Below are 27,879 nucleotides of genomic sequence, written 5' to 3' on the forward strand. Positions count from 1 at the left end.
ACCAATGTTACAACGCTGAAGTCCAAGGGATTGTGAAAACGAAGCACATAAAATGCATTCAGCAAGAGAGATGTAACTACATAGAATGCAGCTGCAATGCACACAATCACTGGAATGCAAATATATCACTAAAGCACTGTACGTTAGTGCACAGTCATTTAAAGAAAGCCCCTGAAATAGCCACTCAATTTGTGCAAACATGCAGTGTTACTGATAAAACTATACAGCGCACAAACGATATTGTGGGGATAATGGGATTTAGCGACTATTTCAGGTTTCTTATTCACTGCTCTAGCACAGGCTCGCTGGACTACATCCCTCCGAGCACGGAAGTACAAAGAGGCCTGTTGAACATCGGATACATACAGGCTCATGGAGTGCCAACCCTGCAAGCTTGAATTAAGAGGGATGTCTCACTGCTACTGAAGGGAGCTTGTGGGACCCCATAATCAAGCACGGAACTAAAAAGTGGGTCGCTATTCCGCAAACTCATGGGTTCCGATAATATTTTTTAAACAAAACTTAAACGGAAACAGTCATCAAACAATTTACCCCAGAGATGCGCACATATGGCCTCGAGAAAAAGAAGCACATGCCCACAATATTGATAACTGACACCGACCTACCGTTGCTGACTGAGGATTTTAGAAAAGCACTCTCTCCTCCCCTGTCACAGTTCCCTGTGACATTCAAAACACTGTCTACTGCTTGAAAGGTCTATACTTACAAATCGTATTTGCCAGAGTTCTTTCAGTTCTTAATCCAAATCGGCAAGAAGCATCACCACCGCCATCTTCCCCTCTCTCTAGCCCTCACTCCTGCCTATTCAGCAAGCCCGTATGTTTGTGTTTTGTTGCACGTAATTTAGGGTCTGTAGGACCTGGGGTCTCCAGGCCCTATGGGGCGGTAACGTGACACGAGCGGTCGGGCCACCAAAGGTCTGTGTGTAAAGCAACCATACCACACGCACCTCACCTGGGACGAGGGACACACACAATAAGTGACGCCACACTGTAGGAGTTAGGTAAATACTCAAGTTTATCCAAGTAGATCACTTTAGATGCAGTTCATGAGGTAGCAGTACATTTCATAAGCTGATAACACAATTCCTAGCGATACACATATTAGGTAGGAGCTATAAAAGTTGGTCATACCCTAAATACAAGTCATGAAATATCAGTACTGCCTGCGGGACAACTACTATTCACGTAGGTGTCCAAGCGCGCTTCACTTGCCTGTAGCGCCTTAGGGGGGTGACTACAGCGCTGGGCGCGCTAACTGGTGATGACCTCAGAACGGGGCTTCTAGAACCGAGAGCTACTCGTAACAGATGCCATTTAGCACTTCAATATGGAACGTGAATAACAGTACGCTACTCGTAATCAATAGCATGTAGTACTTCAATATGGAACATGAATAACAGAACGCTACTCGTAATCAATAGCGTGTAGTACTTCAATATGGGCGTGAATAACAGTACGCTACTCGTAATTAATAGCATGTAGTACTTCAATATGGGCGTGAATAACAGTACGCTACTCGTAATTAATAGCATGTAGTACTTCAATGTGGAACCTGAATAACAGTACGCTACTCGTAATCAATAGCACGTAGCGCTTCAATATGGCACATAAATAACAGAACGCTACTCGTAATCAATGGCACGTAGCATTTCAATATGGCACATAAATAACAGAGCGCTACTCGTAAGCGTTGACATTTAGCACTTCGGAGCGGAGCAGGGAGATCAGAGCGCCACTCATGCTCAAGGACAGTCAATGCTTCACACGGGGCTGTTAGCAGGGAGCACACGGGACTTGCGGAGCGAGTCTCTCGGGCTCCGGTGCAGTTCGTAGGGCACCACGCTTCAGTACAGTCAAGGGGGGGCACCAGGAAAGGATCCCTCGGCGGGGTCTCTCTGTCGGGGTGATCAGGGGGACTCCCATGGAGAGGGAACCCGGGCTAAGGGTGCGGTGTGGATCCCAACCAGTAGGGGGCGCACCAGGGACAATCCCAGCCTCCGGGCTCACCTCGATCTCGGCGTCTGAAGGCGTCCGCTCCGGCGACGATGGGGGAACTCGGCCCAGGCCTCGCGCACCTTCTCACGCAGCTCCGACGGCAGCGGCGGGGCCCCGGGCTTCTCCACGGGCCTCGCGACATGGCAGGGCACTTCTTCCGGCCTCCGGGCCGTGGCGGTGAGCGCGCTGGCTTCCACGTCACAGGGGGGTGCTCAAGTTAAGGATGGGGGTTCCGCGCTCAGCGTAGCACGCTGCCGGGGGTCCCAGCCCAGGTCAGGGAGCGCAGGGGTCACAGCGCTAATACCTGGTCGATCCCCGGTGGTTCTTCAATCTGCTTTGCATACAGCGTCAGGGGTCAGACTGGACACGCAGTCTCGGCGCTTGGCATATAAGATTAGAGTCCAATCTGGACACGCAGTCTCAGTGCTTGGTATATAAGTTTTAGAGTTCAATCTGGACACGCAGTCTCAGTGCTTGGCATATAAGTCTCTGTTCTCAGATGTTAGATGAAGTCTTGTTGGCGCAGATGTATCTGGCGCCCTTAAGGGGTTTTGTTACAGGGGTAGGGATGGAGAAGGCGACTAGGTCCTTCCTAGTCAGGCTGGGCAGAGGTTCTCTGGGTCCTCCTACTGCTGGGCAAGATCAGTGGGTTTCACAGGGTCCCTCACTCACTTAAGAGGCAGCACCTAAATCCTGTCACTCTCAGAGGCATAAGTCCCTGGCTAGGCCCTACCGCCTACACTCCTGGTGGATCCTTCCAGCTCTGCTTCACCCCACTGGCCAACTCACCACAAAAAGTTCCCTCCCTCACTTAAGTAGCCCTAGGTCAGGTGACCTCTGGCCAAGGCGGCAAAAGAAAAACCACACCTCCCTTCTAGAAGGTTCCAGCACATTCCAGGAGCTTCCCCACTCTACCTATGGGACAAAAAGGCGAACTGGAGTCGCAACATTGTTGTGGGGTTCCAGCCAGCTCCTGGCAGCTAGGGTGCTACTTGAAAGACCACTCTGCAGTAGCAGGGGCCTGTGGCAGCCATCTTGGGAGAAGGGAGCACCTGCACCTTAACACTGATTGGCAATGAAAAGGCGCCCGGAGACCTAGTCCAACATAAAAATGAGGGCGGAAAAAATGAGGCACGATCAAAAATGGAAGGGGAGACCACCCTAGGGCTGACAGGTCCAACAGGGTCAGAGGAAAAAAGCGCCATGAACGGACTGCCGGGACAGGTAGGTTTCTGTCTCTAGGGCGCACTGCGCATGCCGGGTATGAAACGCCCTTTCAAAACAAAAGCAGGGATGGGCGGCAGGGGTAAACTCCACCACGCTGAGGAATCATAGATTTATTCAAACTCCATGCTCCCAGCGGAGCGCGGAGGTGAAAAAACTCGGTATACTCCGCCTTGCGGAGCGGAGTTCACCGTCCATCGCTAGTTTCTTTTTTCAAATCTTTGTTTCCATCACTCTGCAGAGTTACTAAAATTAAGAACTGATATATTCTGAAATATCTGTAGAGTTCACCGACCTCAAGAACTTCCGCCCCATCTCGCTCCTCCCTTTTCCTGCCAAAGTCATCAAGAAGACCGTCAACAAACAGCTTGCTGCCTTCCTCGAGACGAACGGATCCCTCGACCCCTCACAGTCCGGTTTCCGAGCCAACCACGGCACCGAGACCGCCCTCATCGCAGCCACCGACGACATCAGATCCCTGCTCGACAACGGGGAAACAGCTGCCCTCATCCTCCTGGACCTCTCTGCAGCGTTCGACACAGTTTGCCACCGCACACTAATACAGCGCCTCAGCAACACCAGAATCCAAGAGAAGGCACTGGAGTGGATCATCTCGTTCCTCGCCAGAAGAACCCAGAGAGTCCGCCTCCCCCCGTTCCGTTCCGCAGCCACCGAAGTCATCTGCGGCGTACCTCAAGGATCCTCGCTCAGCCCCACCCTCTTCAATGTCTACATGAGCCCCCTCGCGACCTTCGCAAGCCAACACAACCTTAACATCATTTCCTACGCCGATGACAACCAGCTGATCCTCTCCCTCACCAACAACACCGCCACCGCCAGAGCCAGCCTACACGAAGGAATGAAAGACGTCGCCGAGTGAATGGAGAACAGCCGCCTGAAACTGAACTCAGACAAGACGGAAGTCCTCATCCTGGGATCATCCCCCTCCGCCTGAGACGACTCCTGGTGGCCCCCTGCCCTGGGCACCACCCCTAAACCAACTGACCACGCACGAAACCTGGGCTTCATCCTGGACTCCTCCCTCTCGATGACCAAACAAGTCAACGCTGTCTCGTCATCCTGTTTCAACACCCTGCGCATGCTCCGAAAGATCTTTCAATGGATCCCCACCGAAACCAGGAAGACGGTCACCCAGGCACTCGTCACCAGCCGACAGGACTACGGGACACCCTCTATGCGGGATCCACAGCCAAACTACAGAAAAGACTCCAGCGCATACAGAACGCCGCCGCACAACTCGACCTGGACATCCCCCGCCACAACCACATCTCCGACCACCTGAGAGACCTGCACTGGCTCCCCGTCAGCAAGAGGATCACGTTCAGACTCCTCACCCACGCACACAAGGCTCTCCACGACCTGGGCCCCAAGTACCTCAACAACCACCTCACTTTCTACACGCCCACCCGCCAGCTGCGATCGGCCAGCCTCGCCCTCGCCACCGTTCCACGCATCCGCAGAGCCACCGCCGGAGGAAGATCCTTCTCCTACCTGGCGGCCAAGACATGGAACTCCCTCCCCATCCACCTACGGCTGACCCAGGACCATCTCTCCTTCCGGAAGCAACTCAAGACCTGGCTTTTCGAGCAGTAACGGACCCCTCCCCCCCAGCGCCTTGAGACCCTAGCGGGTGAGTAGCGCGCTTTATAAATTGTTTGATTGATAGATTGATTGATTTACAGATATTTCAATTTTGTGTCAGAAAAAATATATCCTATTCTTTTCAAACAACCTTTATTCCAGCTATATTGTCACAAAGCTCTAGCTTTACAAAATCCTGTCACTTTTCAATCAACTGGAAAACCGGTCCATGGTCAGGTAACATGGTATCTGGCCCTCAGCTGCTCATCTGAACCGAGCGGGCCTCACGAATAACTCAGTGAACCTGGATCCGATGGGCATAATTCAGACCCCCTGAGTCCATTCCGGGGCCCTCAATACTCCAGGGGCTCCATGCAACCCAAGGCTAATGAATATCTGTGAAATATGGGAGATTCAGGGGCCCCTCATCACATCCTGCAAAGGTGCCCCATCATTTTGCATTATGCCACTGCCTGGATCCTATAACCTCCTCCAAAAGAAGCAATTCTGGAATAATGTTATGTTATATACACTTGTAACGCGCACAGATACTCCGAAGAGTGTCCCGGCGCGAACCAGACAAGGATAACACAGCCAAAGATAAAAGGACTAGAACAGGAGGGTTTTCAAATGCTTTTTAAAAATCACAGGGTTTTTGATACCCCTCAGATTCAATGGCAGAGCATTCCAATAACAATAACAACTTGTTTAATAATAGATTTATAATGTATATTATCCACATTGTTCTACATTCTGGAGTTATCGGCTTCTCTTTGTGCTGTAAAGATCGGGTGTGATTATTATCCACTCTAATGGTACTCAGGGCCTAATTACAAGTTTTGTGGATGGGATGCTCCACCACAAACGCGACGGGTATCCCGTCTGCCATATTACAAGTTCCGTAGGATATAGTGGAATTGTAATACGGAGGACGGGATATCCATCATGTTTGTGATGGAGTAACTCTGTCTGCCAAACTTGGAATCAGGACCTCAGTTTGTTGACATCGGGAGGATGGAAGGCTAAGTTGGCCTAGACAGGACTTGAACTAGTGCCAGTTTCAGATCACATACAATGTTACTGTTAAAATCTTAATTCACTGAGCCACGCTGACAAGCTCAAGGAGATTCTAGAGATTCTATTCTGCAAAAATGTGCACCAGCCTTATTAAGAACTTTGTGCACACACTCTTCTAAAGACTCTCAGCTTCTCCCCCAATTCCTAGCCTCAGTGCCCCCCTCTCATTCTTGTAGGTCAATGCTGACTGAATCACCTCCCTCACATGACAATAATCAATCATAGCATTTAAGTAAAGCAAGGTAAGGCATCCGTGCTGGATGACCTATGGTGGCTAAGTGAGCTAATAGCTCTCTTATAACATATAGTGTGATTAGAATATAACAAGTCTCCACCATGCCATAGCCATCCGAGCTCACCAGCATCTCCACGTCAAATATCACAATAAAGATGCCAAATTAATTAAAAGTTCCCAAAATCACAATTTTTAGTTCAAGCCTGGGCAGCGTATGCGCTGCTCTGTGAGGCATGTTGTATTGGAGTATACACTTAAAGCCCCGCCCACTCTCCGTCCATATTTGTCATTGGCTTGTGTCATTGTCCTTCTTAAATGCTGGCTTCTGATTTGTAAACAGGCTAGGTAGTCCCTTCTTAGTACTGCCTTGTCTTCACTTGTACCCTCCCATGAGGACACCCCCTTTTACATGTGTTGTTGCTCAGTAGGCTTTAATGACAGGCTCCTAGCACTATTTTGTTTAATGCTTTTCGCATGCTTGCTGTTGCTGGCTGGACACGCTCTCTCGCAACAGCTTTATTTATATTTTTTTACATAGCACGGCATGCCACGCTGATAGTGGCGGACGTGCCTTTGCTTTACTTGCCGCGCCAGACGCAGCCGCATGTTTTAAAAAAAAATATTTATTCAATTTTTTCTTTTTCAATTGCCCCATGCCGCACTTAGACTTTGATGTCTGCCACACCCCTCTCCTTAAATGAGCCAAGTCTAAGAAAGGAGATTGGCCACCATTCAAGTGAAAGCACGGCATGGGGCACTTTTACAAAAACAAGCATTTGTTTGTCAACTTAACAAACAAATGCTTTTTTTTATAAAAGCGCTCCATACAGCGCATTCACTTTAATGGCGGCCACACCCGTTTCTTTAGACATGGCTTGCCTAAAGAAAGGGGCGCAGCCGATATTAAAGTTAAAGCGCTACATGAGTGTTTTTACAAAGTAGCATTTGTAATGCAAAAGGTGTCGTATTTACGAAACTCACGTAAATGCGCGACCTATTGCATTCCAAATGCTTGTTTAATTTATGGGGAGCACTCCAATAGAAAGCTTTTGATTTTACCTGGAGCACTGAAAATCTTTGTGTCATTATTTTTTAAAGATAATTTTGGTAGAGTTTAGTCCAAGGGACCACTAATAACTCTCAAGCAAACCCCCCAAAAAAGTATCTATCGTTTCACCTGAGACAGCACCTGCACTGTCGCTTACAAGCCATTTTGTGTACATACAGGGGGCCTAGAGCCCTCCCATTGCTTACCATTGGTTGACTTCATCATCACTCTCATTTTTTGCTTCTCTTCGCTCAGCGTGCGCTGACTTCACTTCCCTTAATGTGTTTATCCCTCCCCTGGAGCATGGTCCAAGTACCTCTTCCATGACCAATGTGCTTCTACTGCTCGCCTTTTCAAATCTACTTTATTACTTTAGCTGCAACACTTCATAAAGATGCATGGTTGAAGGTCATCTCTCCTCCATTACATTGTGGTGTTGCTTCACACATTCCCTTACCTGATTGTGTTGCTTGCCTCCGTTTTTGACTTGTCTTGTGGTCTGTATGTTGCTAATAATTTTCTGATTTCTTTGGTATTGCAATATATTACATGGGGATTGTGTAGTATTTTAAAAGAAGGTTAATATAGTGTTTTTATGACTCTGAACTTGAACCGTTACCTCCCATTGAAACTCTTCATTTGAATAATTTGCACGCCCTGTATTTGAATACTCACTCCTTATTGTCTGATGACTAATTATGGACATCTGACACATCACATGATCGATAGAGCTTCTTGATCCCTCTATGGCGGACATGTTTGATGTAGATAAATATTTATTCCTGGTGTTTAATAGGTCACTCGTGAATGATGTGCCCATTGTCGCTGTTTGTTTTCTGAGAGCAAACTTTTTCCAGTTCCTTCCACATTCTCGCTCTAGTCCTTGGTTGTAGGAGGAGCAGTAACTGCACAGAGTGTTTTTCTGGATGAATATTTGGGAGGTATGTGCAGTTCATGTGTTGGTTGGACTCCGAGCTCGTGCAGTGGGTGTACAGTGTCCTCATCTCCTCCCATGTTGTGTTGCTTACCCCATCCCCCTTGCATTGTGTTGTTTTCCACATCCTCCTCCCTGTGCTGCTTGCCCCGCCCCCTCCAAGGTTGTCTTGCTTACGCCAACCCCCTCCCTCGTGGTTTTGCTTGACCTGCCCCCTCCCGCATTTTGTTTCTCGATTTGTCACCCCCAGCCCCACCTGCGTTGTGTTGTTTGCTCTGTACCTCCCCTCCCATGTTGTACTGCTTGCCTGGTTCTCCTTCATTGTTTTGTTGCTTGCCCCTCCCCTCCCGTCAGAGAAAAGGGCCCTTCCTTAATTATCAATTTTGTGTCTCATATTTTCTTTCAAGATTAAAGCCTGACTGGATTGTTCTCTTCTATTGCACTTTAACTCTTTTTGTGTTTGTAATCTCCCGTTTTCTCTTTCCATCTCCCAGAATCCTCTGCCCCTCATCCCCAGCTGCTCCCTGACCCACCATATATGCCTGTCCCTTTGTATTTCAAGTACCTGGAGTCCTGACCCACGTCTGCCACCGATAGGATGTCTCTGTACAAACATCAGCCAGGCACTGTGATGTCCTCTGCTGAGCTCTCTTCCAATCCTTCCGAGGGACACGTGTGAGTGACATTTCGCCCCCTTGTCTGCTTTGAAGTGATTGATTTCCCATAAGGCTTGGGGCGACCTTTACATTTCTATCACTTGACACCCTGTGCAGCTCGACATCAAGCAAGCTTTCAAGTCCTGCTCTTTGTGGCCCGAGCCTTTGTGTGAGGGACTTCACTCAGCCTGTCATGTCACACCCCTGGAAGCTGCTCTCCTTGGGAGAGGTCAGAGGTGAGCCGTCCATGGACATCTTCTGATCTTCTACTGGGATGGCGCGCAGAAGGCTGCCTGTCAACAGTCGCCCTGAAAGCCAGTGCCAGCTCTGCCGCTCACAGGGGGCATGCGGTACTCCTTCGAGCTGGTGCCCATCTGGTCCAGCTAGAAGCGGGAGGCTGCACGGTTAATATTCAACAACCCTTGGCACGGCCCCTAGATCTGTCTTAACGCGCTGCACCTTGGACTCACAAGAGCCTGCAGCTCACTTGGCATCACATGGACTTATCTCTTATCCTGCACTGATACAGTCACACCGCTCATCCTGCGGTCACACAGGCACATCACTCACCCACCTCTCAACGGGCACCCACCCACTGCTCACCTTGCACCCACACACCGCGCACCTTGCAGCCACCCAATGCTCACCTTACGCTCACCCACTGCTCACCTTGCACCCACCCACCGCTCACCTTGCAGCCACCCAATGCTCACCTTACGCTCACCCACTGCTCACCTTGCACCCACACACAGCTCACCTTGCACCCACCCACTGCTCACCTTGCACCCACACACCGCGCACCTTGCAGCCAACCAATGCTCACCGTACGCTCACCCACTGCTCACCTTGTTCCCACCCACCGCTCACCTTACGCCCATCCACTGCTCACCTTGCAGCCACCCACTGCTCATTTTGAATCCAGCCACCACTCACCCCAACATACATCCAATGGACCTGATTCAGACAGGAGACTCGCGACATTTAGGGCCAAAAATTGCTTTATTTAGGTTTCTCCTTCCTGAAATTGCCCTCATTGCAAGTTAATGGGGAATATAAACCCCAAATTATTATTTTAAAATATCCCTCAGACATCACTCACCCTGTAATCATGCACTGCTCACCCACCTCACCACACACTGCTTATGCTGATCACTCACCCACCTATCACTCTGTTCTCACACTCTGCTCACCTTGCACAGTCACACATCACTCACAGTCTGCTCACACGCCACTCTTAGCACACTCACACACTGCTCACCCTGCACGCTCACACACTGCTCCCCGGCACACTTACATTCTCACTCCTTCTACTCACACAACACTCACTCCCCTCTCACCCTGCATTCACCCACCTGCTCAAATACCTCGCACCATGCACTCACACACAACTAACATGCCACTCATACTGACTACTCACCCTGACACAGACCACTGACCCTGCATACTCACACATCATTCACCCTGTACACAGGCACCTATCACTTTGCACTCAGACACTGCTCACTCACTCTGCACTGACAGCGCTCACCAGGCACTCATCCACTTCTCACTCTGCACACAACTCCACTCACCCTGCACTGAAGACAGCTCACCCTGCACAACACTGCTCATCCTGCAGTCAAGGCACCACTCACACATCTCCTACCTTGCACCCTCAAACTTCTCACCACCACTCACACTGGTCACCATGAACTAACACCCTTAAATACCACTCATTCTCCGCTCACATACTAACACACCACTCATGCTGATTGCTCCTTCTGTCCCCAAAACTGTGTGCTCTACACACACACACTTCTCATGCTGCACACTCATACACCACTCACCCTGCATACTCACTCCTGAACATGCACACACACCACTGACCCTACAGTCACACAGCTAACTCTGCACACACAATGCTCACCCGCACGCACACATGGCTCAACCTGCTTCTAGAGAAGTTCTTTAAATGACAAAAAAGAAGTACCGGTGCCCACCAAATTGATTGGGGTGGGCCTTGAGGCTCCAGTAGGGGTGCATCTGGGGGTGTGGCTGCGAGGCAGGCATTTAACAATATATGCATTCTCTTGGTGCCTTTGGGGGAGTGGTGATCCTTAAGACAAGTACTGTATTTTACAGCAACATTTTTATCCTAATTTGCCAATAAATGCTATCGTTTTTGAAAACGTACCATTCGAACATCTTCTAGCACTACAAAAGGATAGGGAGCATTGTGGTGAGGATGGAATCTCACGGTAAACTTGTCAACAGAAGACCCATGGGCATATGTACAAGCCCCTATCGCCACCACAACTTCACTTATATCGACGTTGTGGTGGCAATAGGGGCTGCGACTTATTTACAAGTCAGCATTAAGCCACGTTATAAGGCCCCCTTTCACGCTATGGTTAGTGTGAAAGGGGTGGGCGGTGGGTATTGCGGTGGGCGTTCCACCACAACACCCATTCATTTTGACGCTGCCCCCTATGTACACGGGTGGCATATATATGAGGCAGCACCAAAATTAAGAGTAGGTAAAGCCTGGTCTTAAGTTGGCAAAACGAGGAGAAATGCATTATCTCTCTTCGTTTTTGCTTTGTCCATGAGTGCTGCCATGTGCAGCACACAAATGAAAAAGCATATGGCCATGGTTTGTTTATGTACAGGAAGGTGTCCCTTCCTGTACATAATCAATCTTTTTTAAAAATGCCATTTTTCACTTTCATGTGTGCTGCAAGAAGCAACTCACAGGACAGTAACAGAATGGCATTAAGGATTGTTTATGTGCAGGAATCAGCACCTTCCTACACTTAAACAATGCACCGCGCACGCAGACACCCTTGCACCAAGGGTGCCTGCGTTGGTGCTAAGTTGCTAAACTTAGCGCCATCGCAGGGGGAACCGCAAGGCTGCACCACATTCTTGTAAGTATGGTGCAGCCTTGCGTTTCAGAAGTGGCGAGAGAGGCGTTCAGCCAGGAAGGCTAACGCCTCTCTCCGCCACTCCATTGTGCAAATGGCCCCCACATTCTTTATCTAGTTATCCAAAATGATCGTATCCCACGGTCTGCTAGTTCCCTTTCCTGCCCACATGACACTGGTACTGAGTAGCCTTATGTCCCCATCCACTCCTCTGGCCCTTAGACGGTGGCCCTCTACGTCACTAGGCTGCTGAGATAATGCAGCAGAAGGGGAGAAACCCCATTCGGAGATCTCTGTATGAGACAAAATTGAAGTTTCAGCCTTTCATCCACCTGAGGCCGACAAATTAATGGCTCACATTGTGTGCAATGGTAGCTACCATCTGTGTATTGATGGGTTCATATATATCACCTATTCTGTAGATAAAGGTGCACTGAAGAAATATTATCCGTACTCTGGAATTCGAGGTGCATGTGTGTCATGCACAGACTAGCTGCTCGCATCATTGTGATTTAGACTGAAAGATATCACCAATTATTTATTTGAATTGCATAGATCTATGTTTCTCCTACATGGGAACATTTTCCATGGCTGCAAAAATGTACACCAGGCAGAGTAAGTGAACAACGGAGCATATTAAAACAGCAATATCTCACCCACTTTTCAGAATGGCGCATTTTGTGATGGTCCGATGGTTTCTCGGTGCTCTAATGAGCAATGCATTTCACTACAAGCAATCTTAATGGTAAGGATGATGTCATCAGAGTGGGACAAATTAAAGGATTAAGCCATTTTGTCAGGATTTTATCCGAGTAGCTGGCAGCAGATCTCTTCAGCAGGCGCCAAATCAACAGAGCTTTCTTGCCGGCAAGAATGGAAACCGAACACCCGACCATACTCACTTTCGAACATGCGTGTATAAACAGTCTTTCTTTTATACAACTCCCCCGCCCCCCCCCCCCCCCTCCCCACCTTGGATTTGAACCACTTGCCCCAACCGAGACCCCGACACCTACTACCTGCAAGCAGTTTTGTTTAAAAATAGATTTCAAGGGTGGCAGGCAGCGAGTGACCCCACAGGGATGCCCAGCCTACTGAAGTGTATCGTGAGAGAGAAAGAGCTATGTGGGCCTGGGACAGCACGGGTGGGGACATACACACACATGCAGTAACACTCAATACTTTTTTTTCTACATGTGGATGGGTCCCCTTATATCAGATCACCGTCTCTTCATTCGCCCTGCCCACCGTATACAATACTCTCAACACACACAAATTGCAAATCTACATGATGGTAGCGGCCTACGCAGAGGGCCACCTAAAAGGGAGCCCCCCTCAGTGACACTTAGGCACACAAGCACCCCGTCTAGTCCCTAAGCCTGGCGCGCGGGCCGCGTCATTTCCGGCGCACAGAGGGTTGGGGAAAGGTACTTATACCTCCCCCTGCCTTTCTAGCTACTTCTTTGCGCCGGACACCTGAGTTGCTGCGGAAATCGTTATATGGTGGTCGGTCGAGTTGGAAGCGAGGTGAGTCTCATCCGGATCCACCACGCCCACCCCCCCTCCCACCATGCAGGCCGTGGTCCGTGAGTGTAAGTTCCCTGGCCTGGCCCCCGCAGGAAGCCCGGCTTGCAAGTACCTGCGGGTGGGGTCATGGCAGGGTAACGGGGAGGCACCTTCAGGAAATACATAAAAGCCGGAGCGCCTGGAAGTGAAAGGATCTAGCTTCTGAGTGTGGGGTACGAGGCACCCCCGGCTGATTTCGGGGGGCGTTGGGGGCCTGGTCCACCCGGGGGGGGGGAGGGTGGAGCGGCACAACACGAGGCAGCGCGAGCGGGGCACGAGCGACCGGTACCCTTGGGGGGAGTACCGGGCATGCCTGGGAGCTACGGTTGGTTGAGCACAGCAGACGTAGGGCGGTGAACTTTGGGGCGTGTAACACACAAGGATTGGCATGGGCAGGCGCGGGAATGTGTGCTCCCTCCAGGCCGGAGCTGTAGCCGCTGCGCGTGCTCCAGAAGGGAGAGGGCAGCCACGTTCACACGACTTAGGAACTTCAGATAATTTTCCATTATTCTTACTTCAATTGATGTTGTTCAAACTGATGGGGGAGACATTTGTGGGTGTTCTTGGCAGATCACCCCGATTGTACATTTTGATTGGGGTTGGCGTATGAGTCACGCAGGGCGGACATCGTGAGCCCACCGTGCTGGGACTGAAGGGAGGGGGAGGGGGGCAGTTTGGCTGCTTGCCGCTGGGCCTATCGCGCGTGGCGGGGGTACAGTTGTGTGGCTGCAGGGCATCCGCCAGGCAGTGGCGTAACGAAACCTGAGGGGGCCCCCCTGCAAAGTACATGGAGGGGGGCCCCCTGACCCACCGCCCACCACTTTGCCCTACCGCCAAAAAATCTCCAACATCTAATGAAATGCCTCTATATTTGCGTACTCAAAATTCGAATAAGAAAGTAAGAAACCCTTTTAACATATAAGCTACACCATTTGTAACATTAATGTCGAGCAGATTATGTAACTGAGACAGGAATAAGAGCAATGCCAAGGAGCGGTCGTATTGTTTGAGGAACCGCCTATCGCTGAAGAACAAGGAACAGCTACACAGGGTCTGAATTAGAATTGACATTGATGGAAAATAACTTGAAACTTTGAAAGACAAACCCAAATCTGCAATTTAACAGACTCGACTGACAATAACCATGAGCAGTACACAAGATATAACCCAGTATCCTGCCAGCACCAAGAGAAATAAACTGGTGTGAATTATCTGCATGCCACGCACTTGCGTCTGTCAGGGATTTTGTACGATATTATATTAACCACGCTATAGTATTTAAAATGAACTGAGGATGCACTCTCAATATCTACCATCAGGGCTTTATTAGTAAGAAGGGCATAAACAGGCAGGCACACAAGGCTGAGGATGAAAACTGCTTGGATGCTTCAGAACATTGATGCAGATGTGTGTCTGCATTTAACATTTCTGTATTGTACACAAAGCTAATTACACGATTTCAGGTGCACATATTATAGACAAGCGCAAACAACACCATCAATAACGCATCATGTAGGATAAAAACAAACCATATTAGCAAGTACCTAATGACAGAATCTACACTAACTGTAGCTGGTGAAGCAAAGGAAAAAGTGCAAACACTTTTAAAGTGCATAATAAAAGAATCAGCAATCCAGCAATATACAAAATTCAAGTGTGTTTTGTGAAGCAATCCCCCCTTCTTGCATCAAGGTGAAAACACTTTCAAGTGCTTGATAAAAACAAGTCCAGCAGTATGCAGACATGAAGCCAGGTTGGACAAACAATTCCCCCTTTGGTTTGTGTATGAAGGCACAAATACTTCAAAGTTACTGGTCAAACAATAACATGCACAGCAGCATACGAAAATCAAATCTAACCAGTTTAATCAGACTATGGCCCTATGGTTTGTGAATGAAGGCGCAAATATTTCACAATGACTTTTTAAACAATAACCAGTACAGCAGGCAGCAGCATACACAACTCAAACCAGTTTAGTCAACCAATGCCTCTTTGGTTTGTGCATGAAGGTGCAGATATTTCAAAGTCACTGTTAAAACAATAGTAAGTACAGCAGGCAGCAGTATATAAAAATCCCTGTACTGTACCCTTCCCAGGCACATACACATCTAGCGCAGAGTCACTGCTCCTGCGCAGCACTGCACATCTACCTGAAGTAGGCCAAGGGTGAGTCAAGCACACAGCAGCTGAACTTTTAAAAAAGTGAGTGAGCCTGTAGGCCTCACTCCAGTGACAGGGTAAAAAGGACCTGTTCACTACTGATCACCACACAGTATGCTGCCACCACCGCCCTCGTGCTGCTTAACACCTGGCCAAGGCTGTAGCCTTCCACCACTATAAGGATAGCACTTTGGGTGCCCCTCCTGGTCCAACAAGACCGCATACCGTGAGACAGACCTGTGCCATGGCGCACCCGCATGATATGTACTCACCTATGAGAAAAAAAATCAGCATTAGTGTCCAGTGCTTTAAATGGGCCGGTACTCACCGGTACTGAGTACCGGCACTTCTCAGTTTTCTCCCCCTGAGTACCGGAACTTGTTTTTGGGCAAGGAGAGCACTGTTACTCCCAGAAGCAGCAGGGCTCATGCCCTGAAGTACGGGTACGTGCAATGCAAAAACAATTGAAAATAACCCTTTCAGATGGAGCGTGTTTATGTGCTCTGGCAGGCAACGGCTAGTGTATTCCTGCGCAGGGGTGCTCCTGCAGTGTTAGGTTCTAATTAGCATCGCAATGAGGATGTGGCCAGAGGTGCCGACAGTGGAACTGGAGAACGAGGTTCGAATCCCGACGTCGGCTCATCATCCTGTGATTCTGGACAACTCCCTTAACCAGTGGTGCTTAAAGAAAGTAAGCTTTAATGCAAATGTTCTGACTGTCATGTAAAGCGCTTAAATGTCCATGGCCCAAATTTGCGCAATATCAAACTGCCAAATATTAGGCCCTGCACCTATGACATTGGAGCTGATGCTTGCCATGTCTCCTACGGAAGGAGGCAGTTTGATATTGTGCGAATTTTGCCCATGGGTGTTCAAGTGCTTTACATGACAATCAGAACATTTGCATTAAAGCTTACTTATGTGGCTATTGTTAAATTCCTGGCTCATAGCCACGCCCCTAACTAGTCTTTTAGTGAGTACCGTCACTTCTCATTTTCCATTTAAAGCACTGACTCCAATTGATTGCCTCCCTCTTCTCCTCTTGGGGTGGTGGCGGTTCAGTTTACTCCAAGTAGAATGCTGCATTTGGAACCCAGATGTGCCTTAATATAGAAGATGTGTATCTGCACGCAAAGGTCGGCCAGGGACCACGCTTAATCATTTGAGGAAGAGGGAGCCTCATGTAGAAACTCAGCATAAGCATTCCACGTTTCTAGAGTATAAAGAAGGTTATTTGGTTTGAATAACTTGGGGAAACGAGGAATCTACAACTAAGCATTTGAGGTGCTGAATCTGAAACGCCAATACTCTATGTAGCACGTCCCAATATAATGTTGTTAATATACTTATACATATATACAGTGCTTTAAATGGGTGGTACTCACCGGTACTAAGTACCGGCACTTCTAAATGTTCTGCTCTTGAGTACCGGAACTTCTCCGTGTCCAAAGAGAGTACCGGTACTCATGGGGTAGCATGCCAAGCTCAGTGCAATTTGGCATGTACAAAAAGAAGCACGCCAGACCTGACTAGTCAGTCCGTTTTCGTGAAGCACTCTGATAATCAAGCGCTAATCTGCCCTCAGTGTGCTAACTGCGGGCGGCCCGTATGCATTTATTTAGAGCTGGCAGGAAGTTTGGGAGGGCCCGAGTCACACTGACATATTTGACGCTCAGGCTCTGTGGCGTCAATAGCACTGTAGGTGTGCGAGGATGCCCTGTTAATAGGCATATTGTCACTGTGGGGAATCTAAGAAAGGATTCCTGCTGGCATAGCAGAGTACGGATGCACTTGTTTGAAGTCAGATTGAGGAGTAAGGTGTTGTTCTCAGCAGAGAAATAAATCAAATAAACTTAAACTTGAGGAGGAAGGTGCTGACAGTGAAATTGTAGCACAGCCAATGGGAATCAAGGTTAGTAATGTGGGCAGCAGCCAGGTATGGATTGACAAAGCGCATGGGCCCTGCATTAGTGTCACCTGTGGGCTGGTTTCCTGGAGGACAACCAACCACAATATCCTACTGGCCACCCAGCCCCCACTTTGGCCACCTGACTAGGCCACTATGCAGGGCCAGCTTTAGCGCTGGTGGCGCCCTGTGCGACAATGTCTGTTGCCCCCCCATGACCACCTCTGCCACGATTCCCTCACTAACACCCTTTAACAGTGCCATTTAGTTGTATAGCACCACTCATACCAGTGTAAGGTGTCAGAGCACTTTACACCTCACACACATTGCACAGAGACAATCATATGGATGTAAATCAGTGTATAGGAAATGTTACATCAGACAGGACTACAAGGTGCAGAGTAGGAGTGACATGTCATCTATACTGGTAGGCAATAAAGTTAATGTCCTTATTCTGGAAAAGCCCAAATTCAGAATTTAAACCGTAACATCATTGTTAGGGGTTCTCTTTCATAATAACAATTGTTTTCTACCCAAATGAACCCTTTTCGCAAGATTAGGATGATGAAAGACTGGGCAAAAAACCTATAGCTCTAACATATACCTTGTAGTTTGCATGCAGCTCTATGATGTTCTATATTAGGATTTTGCCTTAGAAACGACAAGTAACAAAAGGAGCTATCTTACAGAAGCAGTAACCCACTGACCTCTTTACATTATATGCACTTCGTTATCTGCATGGTACAGGTTCTAAGCAGCAGGCATTTTAACCCTCTTCACTACCTTAGGATGAGTCAAAACTTCCACTAGACAAACCTCCGGTCTCTTTCCAGGAAGACGGTAAATCACCTGAGTTATACCGACGTTTTAATTAATGTCTGAAAATTGCTGGCGGCCAGAAACATGCCAACAGGTGCTTTTAAAATGATAGTATACATTTTCTTTTTTAAATGACGCCCCCACCCCAAGTCAACGTCCGCTGTGGCTGCACCGATCGCACCGCCCTAGAGCCGGCCCTACCACTATGGAATGTGTAGGCGGGTCGCAGCACAAAAGGCTGTGCTAGGAGGTGGGGAGCCAAGACGGTGAGAGGCCAGTTTTGTGGCTGTAGTTTCGGGCTGTCTTCACCTTAGCCCAGACCCCAAAAGCAGTGCTATTCTACATTCCTTCCTGCCATTCCGTCACACTGTGCCTTAATAGATGTGTCCGGGCGGGGCAGGTGTTCCTCTGGTCATTAGGCCATTCACAACTCGGGCCCTGCGGGACACGGGGCTCGGTAGGTGGAACAACTAAACACAAAAGCAGTGTCTTTGCAGTAGTCCTCTGCCAAGAACCTCTTGCACTGAGGCCATGGCAGGCGTGGGAGAAGAGAGTGTGAGGAGGCTGAGCAGCCACACAGGGAGGCAAGGCCAGGTGTTGTGGCCCTACGGTCGTTCAGCAGCCTAAAGGTTGTGTTTTTCCAATGCTCCCTCCCAGGCAGGCGCTTCACATTCATCCCGTGGTGGGCTGGGAGTGCCAGTACTATTCAGAGGCCTTCCTGAAAGGCCATGTTTAGCTCTACCATTTGGGCCATTCCAGTGCTTGAAATGGAAAAATAGAAGTGCAGGTACTCTATGCCAGAGTACCTGCATGTTTCTGAGAAGTGGCGGTACTCTCCAATTAAAAGTTTAGCATTTCTCTTGAGAAGTGCCGGTACTCTCCCTCTCAAAATGAAAAAAGTGCCAGTACTCCGTACCGGACAGTACCGGCCCATTTAAAGCACTGGGCCGCTCCCATGTCAGACCTAAGGGGCTAGCCTAGTGCAGAAGCAATTTGTTTCAGCTGACCTCTCTGCCAGGCCATCACATTCAGGCCATGGTGGGTGTGTGAGTGTGCAAAAGCTCAAAGGCCTCGCTTGGAGGCCAGGTGAGCTGTTGGCGTCATTAGGACATTTTAAGCATGAACCCAATTTAAATAATTAGGTTACCTGCAAATGTTCCATTTTTCAAACGCCAACAAAAGTACTTGCCGAAAAGATCTGTGCTTTATGTGATAGTTTTGACTCGTAAGTTAACACAGAGGGTTTATGTGCTTGCTGCAAAACACATGCTGATCCCAGATTTGTATTTTATGTACATAGTCATGTGGGTTACTAGTTTTGCACACCAATTAAATCTCAACCAAATCAAATGTGTGCCCCTGGCTGGGTCCCTTAGCACTCCTTGTTGCCTCGCACCATAGCCCCCCTCCGCCCAAGCCCCCCCCCCCCTAATCACATCTTAATATGGTGACTACCTGCACTTATTTTTTTCCATTTAAAGCACTGCATATACATATGTACATCCATCTATATCAACAGTATGATTTTAATTATCTTGAAGCAATGGAAAGCTACAATGGCCAGAAAATACTTAGTAAGCCAAAACCCAACATTTTGTTGAATGTGGAAGCATAACACTGCTGCTTTAAATAGTATTTGTTTTATTCGAACCATTACTCATGCTGGCTTGTTTTTCAGCCCTTAGTAACATGCTCACTGAAAGCTGGCCTGGCTCAATATTTATTACCCTGGGCAGAGAAGAGGTTAAAGTCAGCAGCACATTTCAGAGTCCCTCCGTTACACATTTTGCACAAAAGCATAGTTATTCATCAGGCAACGCTTGCGAACCCACCGGCACATGGGCTCTTGTTTATTATGAGTTTGGCTAAGCATCATGCCCCAGACATACTGTATACCCGTATTGCAAACCACAATAAAGTTTCATCCCAGCACTTCTTCATATGCTCACCTCCACCCCACTCTCAGCTCAGCGCCCTCTTCGCTGCCTTCACCTTTTTCACCTCCGTTCCAAGAGTGCGTCCTGGGACTAGGCCTGGGCGGTAAATTCCGTTCCGTTCGCGGAATTTGGGTAATTTCGCGTTCCGCGGAGAACGCGAAATTGCCCAAAAATCTGCGTTCCGCGACTCCGCGAAATTTTTTGCTTGTTCGCGTTCTCAATATGCATGTTCGCGAGATATTTCACCCCGAGCACGCAAACAGCGATCGCGAACAGGAAAAAATTATCGCGAACAAGCAATTCCGCGCGTTCGCGGAATTTCTGCGTGTTCGCGGAGATTTGTTACCGTTTCGCGGAGATTTGCGTAACGCGATTACGCAAATTCCGCCCACCCCTACCTGGGACCTTGGCGCATAGAGAACTGGATAAGAGGAGTGAGGGTGTCCGCAGAGGGGCTCTTGAGCAACGGACTGCGAGTTCTCTGTACAGGAGAGACATTTGTCCGTCACCAAGCTCCTAGTGGTGCCCTTAGGACGTTAGAGGGGGGAGGAAGCGCAGTGCAACAGGAGGCAGGGAGCCGATAAACTCAAACTGCCAAAAATTACGCACTTCTCAGCATTAAATGTAAAAAGGACCGCGTGTGTTGGCTTTCTAATGTACCTGCCTGTTTTGTTGCTGGGGCACTTTGGGGCTCAACAGGCCACAATGCCAGCAAGGGAGGTGTGCCTTCAAACCCCTAATGTTAATAAAACACAAACAGTACTGGGGAACAACTGCCCCATTACACTTGTGTAGTGTCTGTTCTCCTGAAGGGGCCCCCTGGTGCTTGGGGGCCCCCCCCCCGCGCTGCGGGGGCCTGTGTTACACCCCTGCCGCCAGGAGGTCCCCCCTCCCAGCCCGGCGGGGCTCTGCTCTCCTAGGTGATGCGCCTGCAAGTACAGTACAGCTTGCACGTGCCGGTAAGAGGGCTGCTCTACTGTAAAAGTGCTTTGCAGATGCACAAACTGTATTGTCGTTTTCATCCCCAGATTATCCACCAAGTTGCCAATTACCACCACGAACGACTGGGATCGACCTGCGGCTACCGGCCACGAAGGCATTCCTGAAGGCAGTAAGTAGGGCAGCGCAGTTCTCAGACTCAGCTGGGCGTAGGAGGTTGGAGGGTGTGGGTGCTGCGTTGCCTCTGTATGGCGTGCCAACCATTGTCTTTTCCAGAAGGCTGCACGGACGACAGGTAGATGGTCGCTTCAGGGACGAACAGCTCCCGGTCTTTATCAAGGAAAGAGGTAACCCCCCCCCCCCCCCCCCCCTCTACCGTGGGTGGGTGCCTCGGGCGTGGCGCACTCTGGGGCTACCAAGACCCTTAATCTCCCGCATTTATATTACAGCAGAGTAGGGAGTCCCCTCGGCTACAAGCACGGACCCCTGCCCCCCCCCCCCTTCCTACACCTATACCCAGTGACAAGGACACGCAGGGTAAGTCGGGTTGCTTGCAGGGGGGGGGGTGACGTTGCGGGGTGGATCCAGGCATGGTCCCTGGTCAGAGCGCGTAAACATGTCATATTTGTAACACATGCTTATCTTTCACAGTCCCGAATCACCCCAGGCATCCCTGGAATTCACGTCAGTAGGCAAGGTTGGCCTTGAATCAAGGGATAAAGTAAGTACTGGTGAACGCTGGGGTGTAGGTGCACGCGCTGGGGCTATGAGGGTAAGCGGATCCCTTCGGATGAGTGGCGTAGCGGCGGTGGGGATCATATATTCACGTTTCTCTATCCCTGCAGGACTTGCAAAGAGGTTTTTGCACGACTCGCCAAAGGCATGGCTAGCCAAAGATCCCCCCCTTTGTTTTCAAAAGTCACCACAGTGGAGGAGTCCCAACCCGGCACGTCGCAGGAGGCAGTCTGGGCGAAGTTAATGGAAATGGCAAAGGCCAAAGGAGTGGAATGGGTAAAAGGAATCCTCCAATCATGTGGTCAAGAAGACTCCAAGGTAGTAGCGGACCTACCTCGGGCTTCCCAGGCAGGAACAGTGGTATTGGTACCTGGGAGGCCAAAACGGGCACGCCGGCCCACAAACAAAGAGTTCCCTGCAGACCCCCCTGCACCGAAAGTCAGAGTTACTTCCCCACCCCAAGAAGCGGGGCTCGTGGCGATTCCGGCAAGCATGGTGACCCCTACAGCGGCCAGCGTTGATAAGATGGGTAAGATAATAGACTCTTTTTGAGTGTTTTGGCAGACTTCCAAACATGTTTTGCTAACCCTGGGCCATCATCGTGGTCTGTGGCCCCGACGCCTGTAGGGGTGGGGGAAACATCGATTTCTCAGGTTTGGGGTGATCAGGTCAGTGGTGCGGGTCCTCAGAGACCAGTTGTTTAAGCTGCTAACGTAGTAGTTCCAGGGGCACAGCCTGAAAAACAGCCGCAGCTAACACCAGCGCAGGGCACCAGTAGCGCCGCAGCGAGCAGCGGTTCCCTGCGAGCGGGCAACTGGTGGCTGCGCCCAGGCACTCCTGGTTCTGGTGGGTTAGCGGTCCCGCTGGTCAACTCCCAAGAAGTCCGTACTGTGGAAGCTGCAAAAGCTGCAGTGCTGGCTACAGCGCCGCCGCCACTGATCATAGTGGCGCCCCTAGTATTGGGACGCTGCTCCTTGGCGTGGCAGGTGTCACTTGCCGCCTAGAAGGGGATCTGGAGGCGAGAGTTTGTGGCCATTTTCACTCTGCCAATGCATGGTTTGGATGGGCTGGATGCGAGGAAGATGGGGGGGAGGGAGTAAGGATGAGGAGAAAAAAGTTAAATTCCACGCCTGGCCAGAGACAACGATTGAGAATTGGCGGGAGGCATTCTAGATTCATTCAGCAGTACTAATGGAAAAATATCCAGAGCAGGGGCCTGCGTTTTCAATATTCTCTCTCTATCCACAATGAGGCCATAAAGTCAGGCGGGATTGGGTGGTGCAATTAGGACCGAGAATTCCGGAAGAAAATGGCCATGTGTCCAGAGCTGGGTTGGGACCAAAAAGAAGTCCATCTCTGGATGGAACACATGGGTAAGATTACCCTGCACCTTTAGGACAACCCGACCAAGAGTCAGAAAGGACAGGCCTCTTTCAAGGGGCAGGAACAGACAGGAAAGCGCCCCTTGAGACATCCCTTTCGGGGGGCACAGGGAGGCAGTGGCCAGAAACAGAGGGGAAAAGATTCAACACTGGCACATGCAGGTTGTTTAACAGAGGTTCTTGCACCTGGGGGGAAGGCCTGCAAGTTTGCCCACAGCAGCAAGTGCAAGTTGGCCCACAGCAGCAAGTGCGGGGCTTTCCACCCAGCAGTGTCCTGTGGTGTCAAGCGAGAGAGTAGTCCCAGGCCTTGCAGTAGACAGATCAGTTAGCTTTTGGGGACTGTATGCAGAATATATGGGCAGACGGGAGACAGAGGCGGGAAGCCCCGCGGGGAGCTCTGGCTTGGAGGTAGCTGAGAGGGAGGCCCCCGGGGAGGATGGTCGAGATGGGGAGGCACACTAACTACAATGCAGCGTCTAGATTAGAGGTGATCGACGGTGTTAGGAATGATACAATGTACCGAGGGGCAGGTGGAAACTGAGTGCCGACTGCAGAAGCGGTGGCGACCGACAGAAGACCTCAACTGTTCTAGCTCAGGCGGGGGGTTAGGGGAGGCTGGGTGGGATCCCAGGGAGGGATGCGGGGGTCTAGAATTGTCAAAAACGTGACTGCGAACTACAAAATGCGGGTGAAACATGCTCGGGCCTTACTACGGGCGGGGGGCACCCCAGGGACACGGCGCATAAGTGAGAGACACTTGGAATGCAGAGGGATCTGAGCCAGTGAAGCACGGCGATGCCCGGCCTCCGGGATGTGGGATAGACGATGCTGTTGGCATGACAATTGTGATGTGGTAGCCGACCCCCGGGGTGTAGGCGCAGAGTTCTGTATATGAAGGTGCTCGAGGTCAATAAAAAAAAAAAAAAAAAAAAAAAGACAGATCAGTTAGCCAGCTACACGTAGTAAAGCCACGCCTGCCCACACCACTTCCCCCCCCCTCCTGGCGCAGCACCGTCTGTCATCCCTGGCCCATCTCCATGTCCTCTCCCTGTTACCCCCTCAGTCAGGAATTTCACTGCCAAAGGCCCCTCGCCAATCATCATGACAACCTCCTTCCCTTGCTCAGGGCATACCTCCATTCAAAAGACTGCATGCTCCTGGCTGAAGGATTCATGGAGGGCTTCAAGATCCCTTATTTAGGCCCGCTGGGTTGCAGGGATGCCGATAACCTGAAGTCAGCAAAGGAACTGCCCCAAGTAGTTCACGACAAGATCAGGAAGGAAGCCGCCTCGGGGAGGGTGGCGGGGCCATTTGACCAGCCCCTACTTGAAAACTTTTTTGTCTCTCCCTTTGGGGTGGTCCCCAAGAAAGAGCCGGGGTCCTTCCGTTTGATCCACCACCTGTCATACCCAGAAGGCGTTTCTGTGAACCATGGGTTGGAGGACGGAACATGTTCTGTTTCTTACTGTTCATTTGATGCGGCCGTTGACATGGTTAGGAGAGCAGGGAAGGGGGCCTGGTTGGCCAAGGCGGACATGGAGTCGGCCTTCTGCCGGTCCACCTGGAGAGTCACCGTCAGTTGGGTTTCAAGTGGCGGGATGTTTTTTCTTTGACAGATGCATGCCAATGGGTTGCGCTGTGCCCTGCGCCTACTTTGAGGCCTTTAGCTGCTTTCTTCAATGGGCACTCTCTTGGTTACACAGAATAGAGGGAGTAACACTACCTGGACAACTTCTCTTTCATTGGGGAAGCAGGGACTTACGACTGCAGCAAGGCACTATGGTGCTTTCAAGAGCTAGCGGGGCACCTAGGGGTTCCTTTGTTGCCAGGGAAGACTAAGGGTCCGGTGCAGGTTCTCACTTTTCTGGACATTGAACTTGACACGGTCGAGGGCGTGTGCAGGCTTCCGTTGGAAAAGGATGTATGTCGTTACAACGCACACTTTTACAACGCATGTAGTTACAACGCATTTTTTACAACGCAACATCCACTACAACGCATTCCATTACATAGCATGACACTACAACGCATGTTTAAAAACTACCTTTACAACGCATTCCATTACATCGCATACTACCTTTACAACGCATACCATTACAATGCATAGTATAGGGGTAAAAATTACTATTCTAACTCCAGGGGGTGCAACAGTAGGGTAAGTGTTGGATTGCGTTGTAATGGTATGCGTTGTAAAGGTAGTATGCGATGTAATGGAATGCGTTGTAAAGGTAGTTTTTAAACATGCGTTGTAGTGTCATGCTATGTAATGGAATGCGTTGTAGTGGATGTTGCGTTGTAAAAATTTCGTTGTAAGTGTAGTGCGTTGTAACAGTTGCGTTGTAAAGGTTGTTCACTGTCGGAAAAGGTGCGGGCCTTGTGTCAGGCTATTCAGGCTGTCTTGGGCAAGGACAGAGCCACCCTGGGGCTCATCCAGAGCCTCTTGGGTAAACTAAATTTCACAGCAAGGGTGATCCCAGCGGGCAGAGTATTCCCAAGAAGACGAGCCAGGGCCATGGCCAAGGTAAAAAAAAAACACCACTTGGTCAGTCTAAACAAAGGTTTGAGAGAGGATCTACTGATGTGGAGCGAGTTTTTGCTAACATTCAATGGTAGTCATTTGGAGAGCCCCCTGGGCGGGTAGTCTAGAACCTTGCCTATAAACGGATGCATCAAGCAGGGAGGGCTATGGAGAAATAATGGGCTGTGAATGGTGTGTCCAAAAATGGCTACAACACCACAGCGAATGTCACTGTACTTAAGTTCCCGATAGTGGTTGCCCTGAATTTATGGCTGGAGGCACTAACCGCTAGAAAAGTCCTTTTTTGGTCGGATAACATGGCAGTGGTGCAGGCCATCAATGGGCAGATTGCGAAGTGCCCCCTGGTGTTGTGCCAATTAAGAGAACTAGTCGGGGCTGGTCTGCGCTGCAATGTGGAATTTAGGTTGATACACATTGAGGGGGACAAGAATGTGGCAGCTGACGCTCTTTCTTGTTTTCAGTGGCTCCTTTTCCGAGACGCCTGGCCGCGAGCGGGAGTGGAGGTGACACCCTTCCCAGCACACCTCTGGCATGTTCTGCGGTGGAACAGCGCCTAAGAACAATGGCTGAACTTTCCCTCACACCAGAAACCAGGGAGCAGTACAAGGCTTATCTCTCCACCTTTTTGAACATCACAGGGGAGCAGGGGCGGGACTTGCCCCCCATGGAACACAGAGTTCAATCGTTCGTACTATGGGCTATGGAGCAAGGGAAGAGCCACTCGTGGATCTGTGGCCACTTGGCAGCTGTAAGTTTCGATGCAAAATTTAGGGGGCTGCAGGATCCAACTAAGGCCTTTATCATTCAGGCCGCTCTCAAGGGGTTGGCCAGGAAGGAAAACAGGGCACTAAAAAACATGGCTCTAGAAAACAGGGCTCTCATCGACTTCAACATACTGCAGTGCCTGCTAGAGGCTGTCGATAAGGTCACCAATTCTCGCTTCGAGGCCAGCCTCTTCGCTGCAGCATTTTGCCTGATATATTTTGGGGAGTTTCGGACAAGTGAACTAGTGGCCAGATCCAAAAAAGATGTGTCAGGCAACGCCTTATGCAGCCAGGATGTGCAGCTGACGAGTGACTCCTTAGAAATACGTATCAGGAAGTCCAAGACTGACCAGGTTAGGCAAAGAGGAGATGTAGTTTTATTGCCACTGGGGGACACAAGGTACTGCCCGGTAGCTCGGGTTAGAGAGTACGTGGCCGTCCGCCCTGCAGCAGAAGGATACTTTTTGATACACGCCGATCTGGTGCCATTGACAAAATTTCAGGTAGACCGGATCATGATTGCTTGTATAGATTGGTCCGGCAAGGCCCACCCAGACAAAAAGTATTCCAGTCATTCATTCAGAATTGGGGAGGCCACCGCGGCTTCCAAGGTGGACCTTTCACCAGAGCGCATTTAAAAGGTGGGACGCTGGGAGCCTCGTTGCTATGAGTGCTAAATCTGCCCATGAGGGGTTTCAGCAGGTGCAAGGGATGGATCAGGCACCAGTAGGATAGGCTTCACAGCACCGTGAGGCAATGATGTGTATTGTATAAGTTCATTGCAGTATTTGTTATGGTTTTATGATGTGTGCAGTGTGTATTTGTATCCACATTAAAACAGTGTGTGAAACTTCGCATTCATTTATTTTGCCAGGGTTCAAGGTGTGGGTAATCGGCCACTCGTGCGTCGCCAGGTTGGCACAATGGGCGGAACACAGAAATTGGAAGCATGGGTTCTACCAAACACAGATTATCTGGTTGGGGTACCCTGGCATGAGATGGTGCAGCCTACTTAACAAACTTCAGCAGAGACTGGCAGTGGGGGGGACGGGGGACGGGGTGGTTCCCCTATCTTCTTGGTCACACCTTGGAGGCAATGAATGCAGATTTGGGAGAGATCAGCAAGTACATTGGGCAATGTGAACTTTTGTTGTCTGAAATAGTTCTGCTGAGGGTTTGGCATGGGGCCAGGTCAGATGTGGCAGTGTAACATTCCCGAAGAAGGATAAACGGCTCCATGCGCAAGTTCGCAGAGCAAAGGGGCTTTGGCTTCATCAGGCATGGGTTAATACAGGCGAATACCCAAGGTTATTTTGACCAAGATGGGGTGCACTTGTCATAGGTGGGCATGGATCTGTTCCTACTGGACATGAAGGAGGCCCTGGAAATAGCTGATTGCAGGTTAGGAAAGTAGCCGTGTTGGTGGGGGGCCCTG

The 27,879-nt window shown here is 49.9% G+C and overlaps 1 protein-coding gene across 1 annotated transcript in view; it reads left to right on the forward strand.

The window, feature by feature from the left end:
- LOC146783249 (uncharacterized) overlaps positions 1 to 27,294 on the forward strand; it is a 99,193-nt gene extending 71,899 nt beyond the window's left edge. The window contains exons 2-5 of the mRNA XM_085634218.1: positions 21,114 to 21,196; positions 21,301 to 21,371; positions 21,870 to 22,288; positions 26,142 to 27,294. Coding sequence (XP_085490344.1) covers positions 21,114 to 21,196; positions 21,301 to 21,371; positions 21,870 to 22,288; positions 26,142 to 27,082 — 1,514 coding nt within the window. The 3' untranslated portion in view covers positions 27,083 to 27,294. The remainder of the gene's footprint in view (positions 1 to 21,113; positions 21,197 to 21,300; positions 21,372 to 21,869; positions 22,289 to 26,141) is intronic.
- Positions 27,295 to 27,879: the final 585 nt, after the last annotated feature.

The sequence above is a fragment of the Triturus cristatus genome, chromosome 11 (assembly GCF_964204655.1).
Source record: "Triturus cristatus chromosome 11, aTriCri1.1, whole genome shotgun sequence".
Taxonomy (NCBI): Eukaryota; Metazoa; Chordata; class Amphibia; order Caudata; family Salamandridae; genus Triturus; species Triturus cristatus.